We start from the raw sequence: 14,027 nt of genomic DNA, 5'->3' as shown, positions 1-14,027 counted from the left end.
CTATGCTCCAAGTTGGCCGTTTCTGACCGGGTCGAATCAAGTACGGAGTACGTACAACAGCAGTGCGTGGGCACGGCTGGCGGCACCGTCAAAAAAAGGAGATTGTGCATGCATGCATGCATGGCCGGATGGAAGGGAGCATGGCGCCACTGATTCAGTCGTCCTATATATTCGTATGGCCGTGTGCATGGGCTGACCGGCCGGCGACGCGGGCAGGCACTAGTAATAACTGCGTGCTCCAGCCGTTGGGATTTGAAGCCATGGCAGCGCGCGTCGCGTAGCCATGCCGCACGGTCGGCGGTGCAGGTGCAACGCATGTTGTACGTGGTGCCACGGTCAAAGTCAAACGAAGCGTACGCCCACGGACGTACCGGTCCTTTCTTTTGAGACTCCACGGACGGTCCTTTTTGTTTCTCCTTTGCATGCGCGTTCGTGGTCGAACGGCCGCGTGCCCGTCCGCCATGGACCGCAACACGATCGGCAGCTCGCGGTCGCGGGTCGATCATGGTGGGATCGGAGTAGGCTTTGCAACATGCACGATTAACCTTTCTCGCAACAAAAAAAACGTGCACGATCAACCTTACCGGAGTGTCGATCTCTACTCTGTGATCAGGGTCAACCGTCGCAAGCACGTGGACCACCCAAGCGCGCGATACGTCCGTCTCGCTCTCGCGCGCGCAGCAACTAACAACCGTTGCTCCTACGCAAAGTCGCAAAGGAGCGCTGGTAATTAACGTGTCGTCTGTTCCGATGCAACACATGGAAATAAGAACGTGTCACGGTCAGTTACTCCGATGTGCGCGCTACACGGATGCATACAATACCATCATGAAACCTCATCAAAAGCCCAGCCTCGATCTATCTGGTGACTGCCACGAGCGATCCCCCGGCCGGCCGGCCACATCTTGCGAGCGGACCCAGAACGCACTGTCCTCAAAAGGCACGGACCATCGATCGAGATTCGAGACGATCGACGCCATCTTATAGAAAACGATGGTAAAGTGAAAACGATCTGCGCTAGCTGTTAGTTACCGAAATTTAATTACTCATCGGCCGGCTTATATAACCCTGACCCGCACGGGGGACGTTGAGAGGAAGGCGTCGACGGAGACGTGCAGGGCGAGCGAGCGAGTGCGAGATCGATTCGATCCCCACCGGCCACACCGGCATGTCGGGGCAGGTGGAACCCGCCGTGTTGGCCGACGCCGATCGAATAAAAACTAACCGGGAGACGCGCGTCGCCCGGCCGTCGGATGGCTGGTCCGTTTTAATTTTGTGGCCGGCCGGCCGGCCCGCCAGCCTCTCTCACCGTGGCACGGCGTCAGCCGCAGCCCTCGTCGTGGATCGAGCACCCGGCGCATCGATTTGTCGCGCGCCTTTGCACACGAACAACGTCCTATCGAGAGAGAGCACGGTGGAGCATTCCTATAGCTTTAAGTTGTTCCGTGAGAGCAACGGGCTCTAAAATGCAGTGCATGATGCGTCAGTGGTCTGTGGATCGCCTTTTATACGGAATCGTCGGTCACCAGCCAGGGACAGTGTGCGTGATATCTATATCTATGATTGACACAAGGGCATGGATGGATCATGCATCATCCATGATGATGGATGATTGAATCAAGACGCAAAGTGGAGACGGTGCTCGATCGGACTGCAGTAACGATTCTTTTTGTTAATGTCGTCGTGTAGCATTTCTATACACATGATGTTGTCCAGTAGGAATAGGAATATATGAAGTCTAGCTTCTTCTTTCTTTTTTTTTCTTTGGAAGTTGGACGTCTCTAGATCGGAGTCATAGATAGCGCCAGTGGCTAGCTTTTAGGTGTGTTCGATTAAGACGAAACCGCATGCTTCCGTACGAAGCTAAGATTACGATCGAAGAAGCAAAGTCGCATCATACATAATCCAGACTTTCCTAACCAATTTTGGATTGTTAGTACGTTCCAAATACAAGGCTGAAACCATTCTTAATCTCATGCATGCTCCAGCCAGGAAGCTTAATCAATTATGAAGGTACTTGAGCAAAGACTAGCTAGCTCTGTTTTCCAAAAAGATTAGCTAGCTCGCTCGGCCGGTGTAAACACGCGCAAACTTTCCCGAAACAGTTTCAGATCCTTGAACAAGAAACAGAGAACCTTCTCCATCCAGCGCTGCGTGCGCAACCACTGATCACTTTTCTTTTTAAAAAAGGATTTCAACGCCTAACAAACATCCCGAAATCAGGTGGCCGCGTGCGGTAGGATTGCAGCACAAACGCATGGTTCTGCCGCGGGACGGGGCGGGCGGCCAGGCCAACCAAACCGGCCGTAGTCCGCTTTGCGCTCCCGGCTTCTTCGGGCCTTTCCCCTCTGCGATGGTGCACGCCCCGCGCACACGCACAAGACTCGAAATCAATTGCCTTGCCGGCCTCGCGCGGGGGTCCCTCACACCCTTTGCTGACCTTCATTCCCCACGAGCAAAGCAAATCCCTCTGTAGTCTTTACCGAGCCGATCGATGGTGACAGCAGAGAGAGAGGATGGATGGGGAGGTGGTGGCGCCATCGCGCGCGGGCCCCGCGACACCCGCTACGCCGGAGACGGCGACCGGGAAGAAGGAAGGAGGAGCGCGAGGGACTCAGGGGAGCGGAAATTGGACACGAGCCCGATAAAGAGCAAGAGGGAGAGTGCGCGCGAGGGGCAGCAGGTGGTGGTGTGTGCGGTGTGCCTGCTGGCTGTCTCTCCCCATCATTTCCACGATTGACGATTCCTCTCTCTCTCTTTCTTTCTCTCTCTCTGCCCCCACCCAGCCACCCTTCCCTTCCCTCCCTGCCGCCGTCTTTATCCGCCCCCGTTTTCTAGAGTGGTCAGACTGGTCCGAGAGAACCCTCCGTTCATCCATAGCGCCCGACTTCCTTCCTTCCTTCCCTGCCTCCGATTGCTCTGCTCCCTCTCGCGGCCTCCGACGACCCATCCTTGGTTCGGTGAGCCGGAGCGAAGGTGTTCTTGCGCTGCGGAGGTTTGTTTCGTCCCGCCCCTCCCTGCGTGCTTGCGCCCACTCTCTCTTGCTGCTGTTGCGTGGGTTGTTTGGCTGATTGGTTCGCTTTGTTGATTGCAGGAGGGTTTACCCCCCTCTGCTTCTGCTTGACCGGCAAGAGCAAGGAGGTTCTTTTCTTGCTCTGCGTGCAGCACGATTCCTCCCAGCAGGTGCAGCAGGGACTCCCAACCAGGTTGGTTTGGTTGCTTTCCTTCCTCCATGTTTGTTCTTTCTGTGTATGCCTCTGCTCCTGCTGCTGATTGGAGCCTCCCCGCCTCTTAATTGTCTGGAGGAGGATCGGTGCCATTTCAATGATCAACAGACGGTCCGGTCCTGCTTTGTGGTTTGTGCCTTTTATCGATTATTACTAACTCCTGTCCTGATCTTCCCCGGGACCAAACCCTCTCCTTCTCTTTTTTTTTTGCACCGTTTAGGTCCGCTCCTTGGTACAGAAAGGAGCCAATTTTGTGCTTTTCCTCTCCCCTCATTTATTTTTCCTTCTGTATGAATGATCGGTGAGATTGGGGTTTACGCCTCGTGCTGTAACATCCTGTAGTAGTATTGGCATGATGCAATAATAACATATGGAACTTGGAACAAAAATTCTTCCTTTTTTTGCGCTTATGTTCCCTGCAGCAAGCTTGACACTTGCAACAAGTATGTATGCTTGGCTGTTACGACTGCAAGTTCGTGATTTACCCATTACTCCATTTGTACAGTTTGAAGCATACAATAGAACTGCTTTGTCTGTCCTTCCTCTTATCCTGTGGTCTATTTTCTACAACCAATTGTCCAATTGTATGAGGTTGGAGGGATGAAATGGTCTATAATGAACTCAAACCACCATTTATTTTATTTTAATTTTATGCCATGCCGCCATGGTAGTTGAAAGAACAAAAGAACAGTTGGAGACCGGTTAGTTGACTTTTAATAATGGTGGGAGTTCAAGCCGTATTTTGACCAATCAGTTGACTTTTCCTATGCTGGGAGACTGGGGGTGTTGGTTAGAGCCATAACCTTTCTGTTCCTTAGGATATATCTTGGTTTCTTGGGGATTAGCCATTGTTGATATATGTGATTTAGTTATGCAGTTGATCCTGTAAGATGAGTTTGCTTTGATAGTCAACTTGCGCATTCACCCTGCAAAATAATAATAACAGATAGCAGCTAGAAGCATTGCTGGGATGAACATTTTCCTTCTAATGCATGACAGCTCTCCTGCATGGTTGAAAAAAAAATGTCCTAATGTGACGAAGTTGCTTACAGAACGCATACAATGAACACCTCTTGTCAAAGAAGACACAACTGATGTTCCCTTCATGCAACACCAGCATATCGTTTGGATTGGAGATTTGTGTTCTTATAAGGCATTGCTGCCCGGCTTTATTGACTAAAAGTCTGCTGATGAGATCAGCCTGGTTACTGGCAACACCAGAATTAGTCCCCAGGCTAAGGTATCATATAAGCAAGATATGGTGATAAGCCTATCTAAAACATAAACCATTCTTCTTATCCAGAAAAAACATAAACCATGATGAGCCCCATCATCTCGGCACCACTTGTGGAGGACGAAGCTGGTGATGCAGTGCCAGAGATGGACATATGTGTTTGACTGAACTACTCTGTCCTTTATAAGCAAGCATGCATAGACTGAATTTGACACCATCTTAACAACTTACTATTCTGCAGTGTCGTGATGGTTGAATTTGCTCTCGCTTATTTCCCAGCTTTCCTTGACATTTTTTTTGTTGAACAGGTTAAGACCATTGGGATTAAGATGGACAGTTACTCATCGTGGATGGAGAACACGGCTTCATCTCAGCGTAATTCCTGCCCAAAGGTTGAATACTGAATTAACCTCTCCTTATTTACAACCATTTATTCAAACATGAAGTATTTGTAATTAGTAATAGAGCTGATGCACATGATCTAATGCGCTGTTGCAAAACAGACATGTAGTGGATATCAATCATCGATCTCAACAAATGCTGCATTAACAGTTACATTTCTTGAATACCCTTGACCTATTTTGCTTCAACAGTAGCTGATGTTCCTGCTTCTTTCTGTAGTCCCTTAGACCTAGTTTGCTGTATCTGTACGAGAGCCATTCATTATTTTTCCATTTCATCTTCTTGTACCTAATTTTTTTCTTGTTGAATTGTTTTGCTTTGTTAGGTTCACAGTTCATTATGCAGTGAGCTGACAATAATGTTGGATAAAGTCTCCTCTATTCTTCCATCAATTGAGGCAGCACGGCCAGGATGTAAAGCGGGTATACAGGAATTGTGCAATCTGTACAATATAGTTGGAAAAGGAAAACTCATAACTCAACACTGCGTAGAATGTAGTAAGCTCTACTTGGTACGTTATTCCTGTGTTAATGGGAAACTTAAGATTCTAATATCATACATTTACTATTGATTTCCCAAACTTTTGTTGTTTATTTGATGATTTCGGATATTTATGTTTCAGGCTATCACCGGAGAGGCAATTTTAGTGCGGTGTGAGAGGGTCAGAGACTCGCTTAAGCGGAGCTTGTTCCTGATACAAAATATGGTCCCAACAGTATTAGCTAATCAGGTTAGTTGATTCAATGATTTGGTTTGATAATTTTACTCTCTATTTTATTGGTGTCACCAAAATAATTATGCCATGATGTATAGTATAGATTACAGAAGACATTACCAGTTCCGACATGTGCAGAAGTTATTAATCTTCCTAGGTTATCAGTTAACTACTTTATTATTTTTATTTTCGATAATGGAAGCTTTATTGGTTCTTATCATCACATCAAGCCAACAAAACCAAACTTATTTTCTCTAGGTTCTCAAAACCCACTTGTTTAAAATAGTGCAATTTAAGTATTTAGCACATTCTTTTGGAAAGGACTATTTAAGTATTCATCACCAGGATTAATGCGGCTAAACCGACCTGGACTAGAGGACTCTTTTGGGATATGATCATCCTCGGTGCCTGGGGTATCTGGAAGGAGAGAAACCAAAAGATTTTTGAAGGCATTGTTCCCTCCAAAAACTCTTGGGTAGCTAGGCTCAAATCTGATCTGGAACTTCTCAAGTACAGGCTTTTCTAAAGACACCCAGAAAAATCAACTTGTAGCATCTCTTTAGTTTTTTGTGGAGCAGCTTTGCTCTTCGATATTTGTTCATATGTTGTAACTCTTTCTGTGTGTAATATAATTATGCAGTAAGGAGCCTCTCCTGCTGTTTTACGGGTCAAAATATATATTTAAAAATAGTCTATAAGGGCGTCAAGTAAATGGAAATCGATCAGAACTATGTGGGCAAACTAGGATAAATAAATATCCATAGGACCTAACGGTGTTGCTTTATCATACAGTTTCAGGCAATCTTATTGCTAGCATCTTCACTGTTACTTTGCTTTACTTGATTATTTATAATATTGCTATTTAACACAGATTGCTGAGGTCCATATTGATCTGGGAGATGTAAAATTTGTTATTGATCCACTGGAAGAAGAGGCTGGCAAAATCATTTTAGAGATGCTTCGACAGTCTGATGCAACTGAAGAACTTGAGCTTGAGACATTCATGCAGGCAGCTTCAAAGTTAAACCTTACATCTCCTAAAGCTATCTTAATTGAAAGAAGAGCAATCAAGAAACTGCTCAATAAGATTAGTGGTACTGATCCAAAAAAGGAGGGGGTTCTTAAGTTTTTTCTGTATCTTGTTAACAAGTATGGAAAGAACATCAAATCTGACACTGGCGAGCGGAATGAAAAAATGCAACCTGAAAACAAATCTTGGAATCCAAGCTTAAGTCTTGCTAACGATGCTAGTACTCCTGGAAAATGCTGTACACCAACAGACTTTCAGACATATGAATACCGGAATAGTATGTCTGGAGAAGCCACACCACCTACAGAGCTTTGCTGCCCAATATCAACAAAGCTAATGCATGATCCTGTGATAATAACATCTGGACAGACTTATGAAAGAGAGTATATTGAGAAATGGTTCAGTCAGGGACACGATACCTGTCCCAGGACGCGGATAAAGCTAGAGAACTTCGCGATGATTCCAAATACCTGCATGAGGGATCTCATCTGCAATTGGTGCCAAGAACATGGTTTCTCAATCTCAGATTTTCTTCCAAGCAAAAATGCCTACAGTTATTTGCCAGAGCAATTACATGGGCACTCTATGTCAAGTTTGTGCAATGTTTCAGTTCCTTTAATTGATGGGAATGCTAGGAATTTTGTGTTTGATCACACTAATTCATCTGCCTTGTCTGATGCCAGTTATGTTTCAGACTCCTCCCATGTGAAGGACATGGAGGAGCCAAAGGATAGTTTTTCTCAGTTCTCTTGGAGTACAGACTACCAGAAGTATATGTCATTCCACAACTTCAACCAGGGCATGTTCTTGAGATTCTTTTGCGAACTGTCCCAGCTCCCATTAGAAATACAAGGCAGCTCCATTAAAGATCTAAAAAACATTCTTGATGATGAAAATGAGGTTTCATGTGCTATGATCTCCAATGGATTTGTTGAGGCATTCCTCGAATTCTTGAGAAATGATAGCGGCAGCTACAGTATGCAAGCTCAAAAGGATGTATTTCTGTTTTTTCTAGCTTTCCTTTCCAGTAGCAGGTAAGAGAATCTTCTCTGATTAGTTTGCATCTTCCTTTCATTAATTTAGATTGTTATTCCAGTACTGCTAGATTAATCTATTCTACCTAAGGCCTCATGGTAGCATTCTCACTGACACTTTCGTTTGAGTTGTAGGACTAAGATACCATCCATGAATGAAGAAGTATTCCAGCTGATCACATCCTTTCTTGATTCTGAGTTAAAAAATGAAGCTTTGCTGGTACTCTATGAACTGGTTCAACACCTGAGTCATCAACAATCCCATCTTATGGCCTCCATTGTTATTCCTCCAATTTTCAAAATTTTGGAATCTGAAGAGATCGAGGGCCTTGAACTTCCGTTGAAGATTATCTGTGACCTTTCATCTGATGCTGATATACAAGCACACCTGATTTCCCTTGGAATATTCTCAAAGCTGTCTCCCATCTTGACTGAAGGAAGCTTCATCGAGTGCTGTTTGAAGATTTTGTGGAACTTCTGCGATGCGGAAGAAGCCAGGGTGCTTATTACCAGAACGGATCGATGTCTTGGTTGCATTGCAGAGTATCTGGACACAGGGAGCCCCAAAGAACGAGAACTCGCAGTGATAATCCTCTTAGCAATATGTTCCCATAGTACAGAGGATTGTTCACTTGTTATGAAGGAGGGTGTGATCCCTGGCCTTGTGGACTTGTCAGTGAATGGAACCGATGAAGCAAGACGCTGTTCATCTAAGTTACTTCATCTTCTTAGGGATCTGCGGCAAAGCGACCAGTTGAGTAACACATGTTCGCAAGAAGGGGCTGTTGCTAATGTGGTGGAGGATCCTCCTGAGAGCACAATCCGCAAGCAGCCAACATCGAAGTCATCTCGTTTTTTCCAAAGAAAAATGAACATTTTCTCAAAACCTCGGTCCCTCACGCTGTTCTGAAAACTGCAGAGGTAGACTGAGTTGGTAGTCCTTGACTCCTTGTACATGTTACAACACTAACCTTTTTTTTATTTGTATAGATAGATGGTAGCAGTTATATTCCCCAAATGAAATGCTTGGTGAGATGATCTTTTTCATCCTCGAGCCTTTCAGTAGATTTTGATTAGCAGTTACAGATCCTGCAGATTGCAGCTGTAATGCATCTTGCCGTGTGTAAAATGTAAAAACAGCAGATATAGTTCATATTTAAGTGTCAAAAAGCTTTTGCCGTTCTGTTCCCTACTGTCGCCATGTTGCACGATAGCTGGAAAGTCTGAGGAAAAAAAACTGATCCAAGATTTTATTTATCTTATCTTAGCCAAGCAGGACACATCAGTTATAAGTAATCGGCTACTGCCTTCATCTCAGGCATAAATAGAACAAAACAAATGATGATAAAAAGAACCAGCTCAGCTTGGGTGGTGAGCCCGGAGAGATATACTAGCTGCCCTCCGTAGTTTTATCCTTAAAGGTCGCATTCTGATCCCTCAATCTTGCAAAAACTGATACTCCTTCCTCCTATATGAAGTGACTTTTTATTACATGTATCAAGACACATTTTAGACATACATACATTCATATTTGGACAAATTAAGTCACTTAATATGAGACAGAGAAAATATATGTATCTACGTGCTGTCGGAATGAAATCGCTTATCTCTTATAGTTTAAAATCACAACTGGCTGGTTCTCATCATTTGTTTTGTCTATTCATGCCTGAGATGAAGGCAGTAGCTGATTACTGATCACTGATGTAATTTCTGATTCCGATCTTCGGTACCAGCGGAGATTTACTTTGAATTGTCTTCTGTAGTACTAGTGGTAGTTTAGAAGTCGAGAGAAGTCACCATTTGTTTGTCACTCGGAGCATGCCCTTGGGTACTTCCAACCTTTACTTCAGTGTTCTTAGTGATGCGTACACAGAACAGAAAAAAAAGGAGTAGTAACAACTTATTTCAGCTGCACTCCCAAAACAATAGATACTGACACCGCCACCGCCACCACACAAGATGCAATCTCTTTTGCACTTCGCACATCTGCCTGCGCAGGCAGATGCTCCGAATTTATCTTTAAGACGGTGCTGGAAAGATCGCATATCTGTTCCTTTTGAGCGAGTAGCATGTCATTGCACGATTACTGACAAAAAAAAAAGAGAGAGTCAGAATCATGTCAGTTCCACTCATCATGATCTACTCAGGCTAGCACAGGTGTAGTCCGTCGATAGCTTCAGACCCTGGACCTCGGTTTCGGCGGTCATTTCCTGTCGGAATTCGGTGCACGGAACCACTACGCCCATCCAGCTACGGTTCGCGGTTCAGACACGAGAGCAGAGTACGCTTGGACTTGGCTCTGAACCCGGTCCGTGCACGTACTGTGTCACTCAGCGTGGCTTGTTATCACAGCTCTGAACCTGATTTCCTGAATGTTCGTTTCCGTTTCACTTTCAGCTCACTTGAATTCATTCATGGCATACTTGAGTGGGTCATTCCATTCGCTTACTGTCGCCCGTTGCTGGTTATGGTCACATCTCGTCCGATCCGGCTAACATCTGCCCCCTCTCCCAGCGGACGCATAGGTCGACTGACATTGATCGTGGATGGATGCGTCTCCTTCCTCCGGCCCAGGTGCAGCGTACGGTGTTCGCTCCATATCGCCATCTCTTAAAGTTTCTTCCTTCACCGTCGTGATCAGGAGTCACAATGCACACAGCTGCAACAGGTCCATGCATACTACATGTTCCCAACACCGCCTTCTGGCTTCCGGGGTTTTCGTCCGGTTCCGTAGATCAGCTCCAAATGCGCAGTGGAAACCCAAGCAGCATCGTGCCCGGTGCAGTACGGTGACATGCATGCTCCTGGTGCAGTAGTAGTATCGCCATCTGTTGTTTAAACTGCAACTTGCAGGTGTAAAGATAGTAGGCAGATTAGCGCCGGTTTCGTCAATGTTGATAGCACTGCAATTGTACAGCCACGGGCCACCCATGTAATTAGCCTCACGTTTCCACGCTGATTGACGTAACTAAGCTTCAAGAAGCTTCAAGCCTCTACTAATCAGAAGTTCAGAACCACGTCCAGACTCCAGAGAAAGAAAAAAAACCGGAAGCTGAGAGTGGAGCACAGCGCAGCCTTTCTACCCTGCTCTGCCCGGCTGGGCTGTATGTGTCAAGTCAAGATTCCGCAATAAATTAAGCTTAGAGCTGCTCCCCGATAGCTGGAGCGCATGCAGTGCAGGCAGGATGGCGATAGATGCTTGCTTGCAGATTAATTAGTTCCATACTCTGGAGTCCAGAGTGGTTTAATTTGTCCCCCTCTCCCTGCCGCTTTTCCTCTAGTGCCTCTATACCGTCCTGCCCAAGTTCAGTGCACCGATGGAGCCAGCAGCCCAAAGCAAAGCAGGCAGAGCGCGTCCCTTTCCATGCCGGATGATCGATATATCCAGCGACAAACGGGTGCCGATCAGGAGCCAGGACGGAGGAGGAGTAATAATAATTGATGGAGGATTGAGTGTCGAGCGAGGCAGTGGCGACATGTTCCCTCTTGACGGTGACTGAATCTGGTTAAGCGAATTAAACGTGGGGTTTAATCAGGGTTTTGGAAGTGTGGCGTGTGCGGGTGCAGGATAAGGTAAGGTTTTGTTTGTAGTGGCCTGTGCGATATGCGACCAAATTAACGGCCGTGCCGACACCGGATCAAAGGAAGGGATTAGAGATCGGAGGAATTTGCACAAGAAAATTGTTGGTGGAAACGTTGGTGCGTCTGCACCACCGAGAATCGCCTGTGAAGTTGTGATACGTACTAATGTGAAAATAACTACGGGTTTGTGACGTTTGTCTTCGAAAGCAGGCTTGGCGGGTAGAGAATACCTTCTTCGGATCAACAAGGATGGTAGCCTTGTAACCTCGTATTAAGGCCGTGATTTCTTCTGGTTGAGTATTCGTGGATCACGAGGGATCAGTTGGTCATCCACTTGCTGGGTGCTGGCCATTGGATTTTATTTTTATTTTTTTATTAGTTGAGAAAGTCATTGGAATGTTGAATCTGCTAGTACAACAAATCAACAATATTGTAAGTTCCTGGCATTAAAAGGACGTCTCAATCATTATTTTCAGACTCTGTACACACTAAATTCCAATAATGCATTTGCAGCGACCATTTCCTCAAGGTAATCATTTGGACGTACCCAATTAATTCCAATGTCCTAAATAAAATATAAATATTCATTTCTCATGAAATTCCAGTAGGTGCTGTATTGCTGTATTTTTGCACTGGTCACTGGAAATTTACACCGGAAATAACAAATAAGTGCTCTTAGTTGCTAGCTTGCAAATGTTTGCTTGTTCTTAAGTTTTGAAAGGCTTTGATAATCATCACTGTTAGTCCGATAAATACAACCTGTTCTCAGTGCATTTTATTCATGAGTTCACCAGCACCTGCTCTGTCCCGTCGCAACATTTGAACGGGACCCCATGTGGACTATTTGAACTGAAATGCCAATATGGGGTGCCTTGAAATCTGCATCATTGTCATTTTTTCCTTTTCAGAAGCTTGACTTCCTGTTCCCATGGTTTGTGACATTGTACCTTGCCCTTATCTTCACAGCTGTGTAGAGAGGCCTAAAGACGCATCCGACAGAAGGGAATGGAAGAGAGAACCACCCGAAAAGGATACCTACCAGATATCTGTTCTTCTCTCAGGGGACCTATCCATCATTCTGGGGCCCTAGCTTAGCTTGGAAGCAGCCAACAAACTTGATAAAGACCAGATGCTGCTTCCTCTTATGATTCATTACCCCCTGAATGTTTCTTATACTCCATCTTAGCCCCTCGAACAATCTCAAACAGTTTTACTATCCTATAAATTAGGATTCGGTATATATATCGATCCACACCTCCTAATCCATGTTACAAAAATATTGCTAAGAAACCCCTAACAACCGCTATTAAATTAACCAACTAACACGCAATGTAATTTCCCACACAAACTAGAGTAATCACCTTCTAAAAAAGTTCTTTAACAAAATAGAGTGACTTGATGCAAGATGTGGACATGACGATAAACTAGACAATGAACATGGGTAAGAAAACATTTTGACCAAGAATTAATTTGCTACTATATGGTTTTTATAACATGAAATTTATATATTCATCTTTAGAAATAATTATACTATGAATATATAAATCATGATAGGTTTAATAAAACTAGTTTAGAGTTATACCTTCTGGTAGATATATTTTGTAGTCAAATTTTAAGAAATTTGATTTTAGAACAAAGCTAAAACATCTTAAAATATAGCAATTAAGAAGATTTTTTTTCCGAAAAGGAGGGTAAACCCTGGCCTTTGCATCGATCGATGAACGATGAACGAGAGTTCACAAAAATATACCACAGGGTTCTGACGAGCCTGTCACGAGAAACGACAAAACAAGTCTTGCTCCGCGCCGGCAGGATTTACACCAAATGATATTTTGAGTAGCGATTTACACAAAATGTAATAATGCCAAGAGCTTTGCATGCGAGCTGGAAACTCCACTAGACTATTAATGGCAGTCGTTCTCTGATTTGCAACCACTTGTATTGATCCTAGTCAGACAGAACTACATGTAAGGTTAACATGTTGCCAATTAAGTCGAGGTTACCTCCAAACGGAAGTTGCAGTGTCCACACAAATAATGCAGGTAAGGTGAGATGCACCGTTAAACAGGGTACATACATGGTGAGGATCCGAGAAGTAACCCACTTGTGTGCACTGCAGTAATGCAGCCTGTTTCAATCAGAGTCTTGTTTTGAGACAAAGGCGAGAAAAAGAAAAGGATAGAGCTAAGCTAGGTGGTGCTGGATCTGTGATGGAAATCCCACATCTTTGGTCACTTTTGAGCGAGATTGATAGCCTCCTAAGCCTAGCCTTGCTACAACAAGAGTTGGTGACACAGACGCAGCAATTGATGAAACAGAGGGGGGCTGCATGGCATGGGTGGGGGAGCTAGCTAGCTTATTAGCCATATTCATCTCCCCGGCCAGCAGCACTTGCTGATCGCTTCCAAAGTTCTCCTGACCTTAATGCTCCAGCTAGTTCTTCCATGTCCGGCCCGTTAATTGCAGTTTTTTTGCTTTCGCTTTCCAATTAAATCTGTCTTTCTGCAGCGTTGTCTACGCCTCCCAGCTCGTTAATTTAAGGTCCTATGTGTGAACTGTGAAGCGTTGAGCTAGGAGAGGGCGAAGACGGGAAGAAGGTGGATGTATGATGCATGGCTGGACCGGATCGGCATCGGCATGTGGGGTGTCTGGCCAGAGGTGGTTTTCAGGGGCCCTGTTTGGGCGCACCGGCAGAGATCCCCTCTGCCGCGCCTCCCGCCAGCAGCGACAAATACAAGACAAGCCACACACAACACATACACACCCCACCACCGCATGCAAGGTGCTAACCAACAGCTGCTGC

At 45.2% G+C, this 14,027-nt stretch overlaps 1 protein-coding gene across 1 annotated transcript; it reads left to right on the top strand.

Annotated features, from left to right (window-relative positions):
* Positions 1-2,672: 2,672 nt before the first annotated feature.
* On the top strand, positions 2,673-8,826 carry LOC100822859 (U-box domain-containing protein 5). Its single transcript, XM_003570145.4, has 7 exons — positions 2,673-2,995; positions 3,095-3,206; positions 4,770-4,853; positions 5,189-5,374; positions 5,486-5,593; positions 6,450-7,642; positions 7,778-8,826. Exons 3-7 carry the CDS (start codon positions 4,791-4,793, stop codon positions 8,550-8,552), a joined length of 2,325 nt encoding a protein of 774 aa, XP_003570193.1. The 5' UTR covers positions 2,673-2,995; positions 3,095-3,206; positions 4,770-4,790; the 3' UTR covers positions 8,553-8,826.
* The last annotated feature ends 5,201 nt before the right edge of the window (positions 8,827-14,027 follow it).

The sequence above is a fragment of the Brachypodium distachyon genome, chromosome 3 (genome assembly GCF_000005505.3).
Source record: "Brachypodium distachyon strain Bd21 chromosome 3, Brachypodium_distachyon_v3.0, whole genome shotgun sequence".
In the NCBI taxonomy this organism is placed as follows: domain Eukaryota; kingdom Viridiplantae; phylum Streptophyta; class Magnoliopsida; order Poales; family Poaceae; genus Brachypodium; species Brachypodium distachyon.
The sequence above is the reverse complement of the archived record's forward strand: the minus strand, read 5'-3'. Positions and strand labels throughout refer to the sequence as shown.

Bases quoted from the DNA above. Each gene is read 5' to 3' on its own strand.
- LOC100822859 (XM_003570145.4), top strand. From the start codon at position 4,791: ATGGACAGTTACTCATCGTGGATGGAGAACACGGCTTCATCTCAGCGT. The intron at 5,375-5,485 runs GTACGTTATTCC...TTTATGTTTCAG, and splicing joins AATGTAGTAAGCTCTACTTG to GCTATCACCGGAGAGGCAAT. The intron at 5,594-6,449 runs GTTAGTTGATTC...TATTTAACACAG, and splicing joins CAACAGTATTAGCTAATCAG to ATTGCTGAGGTCCATATTGA.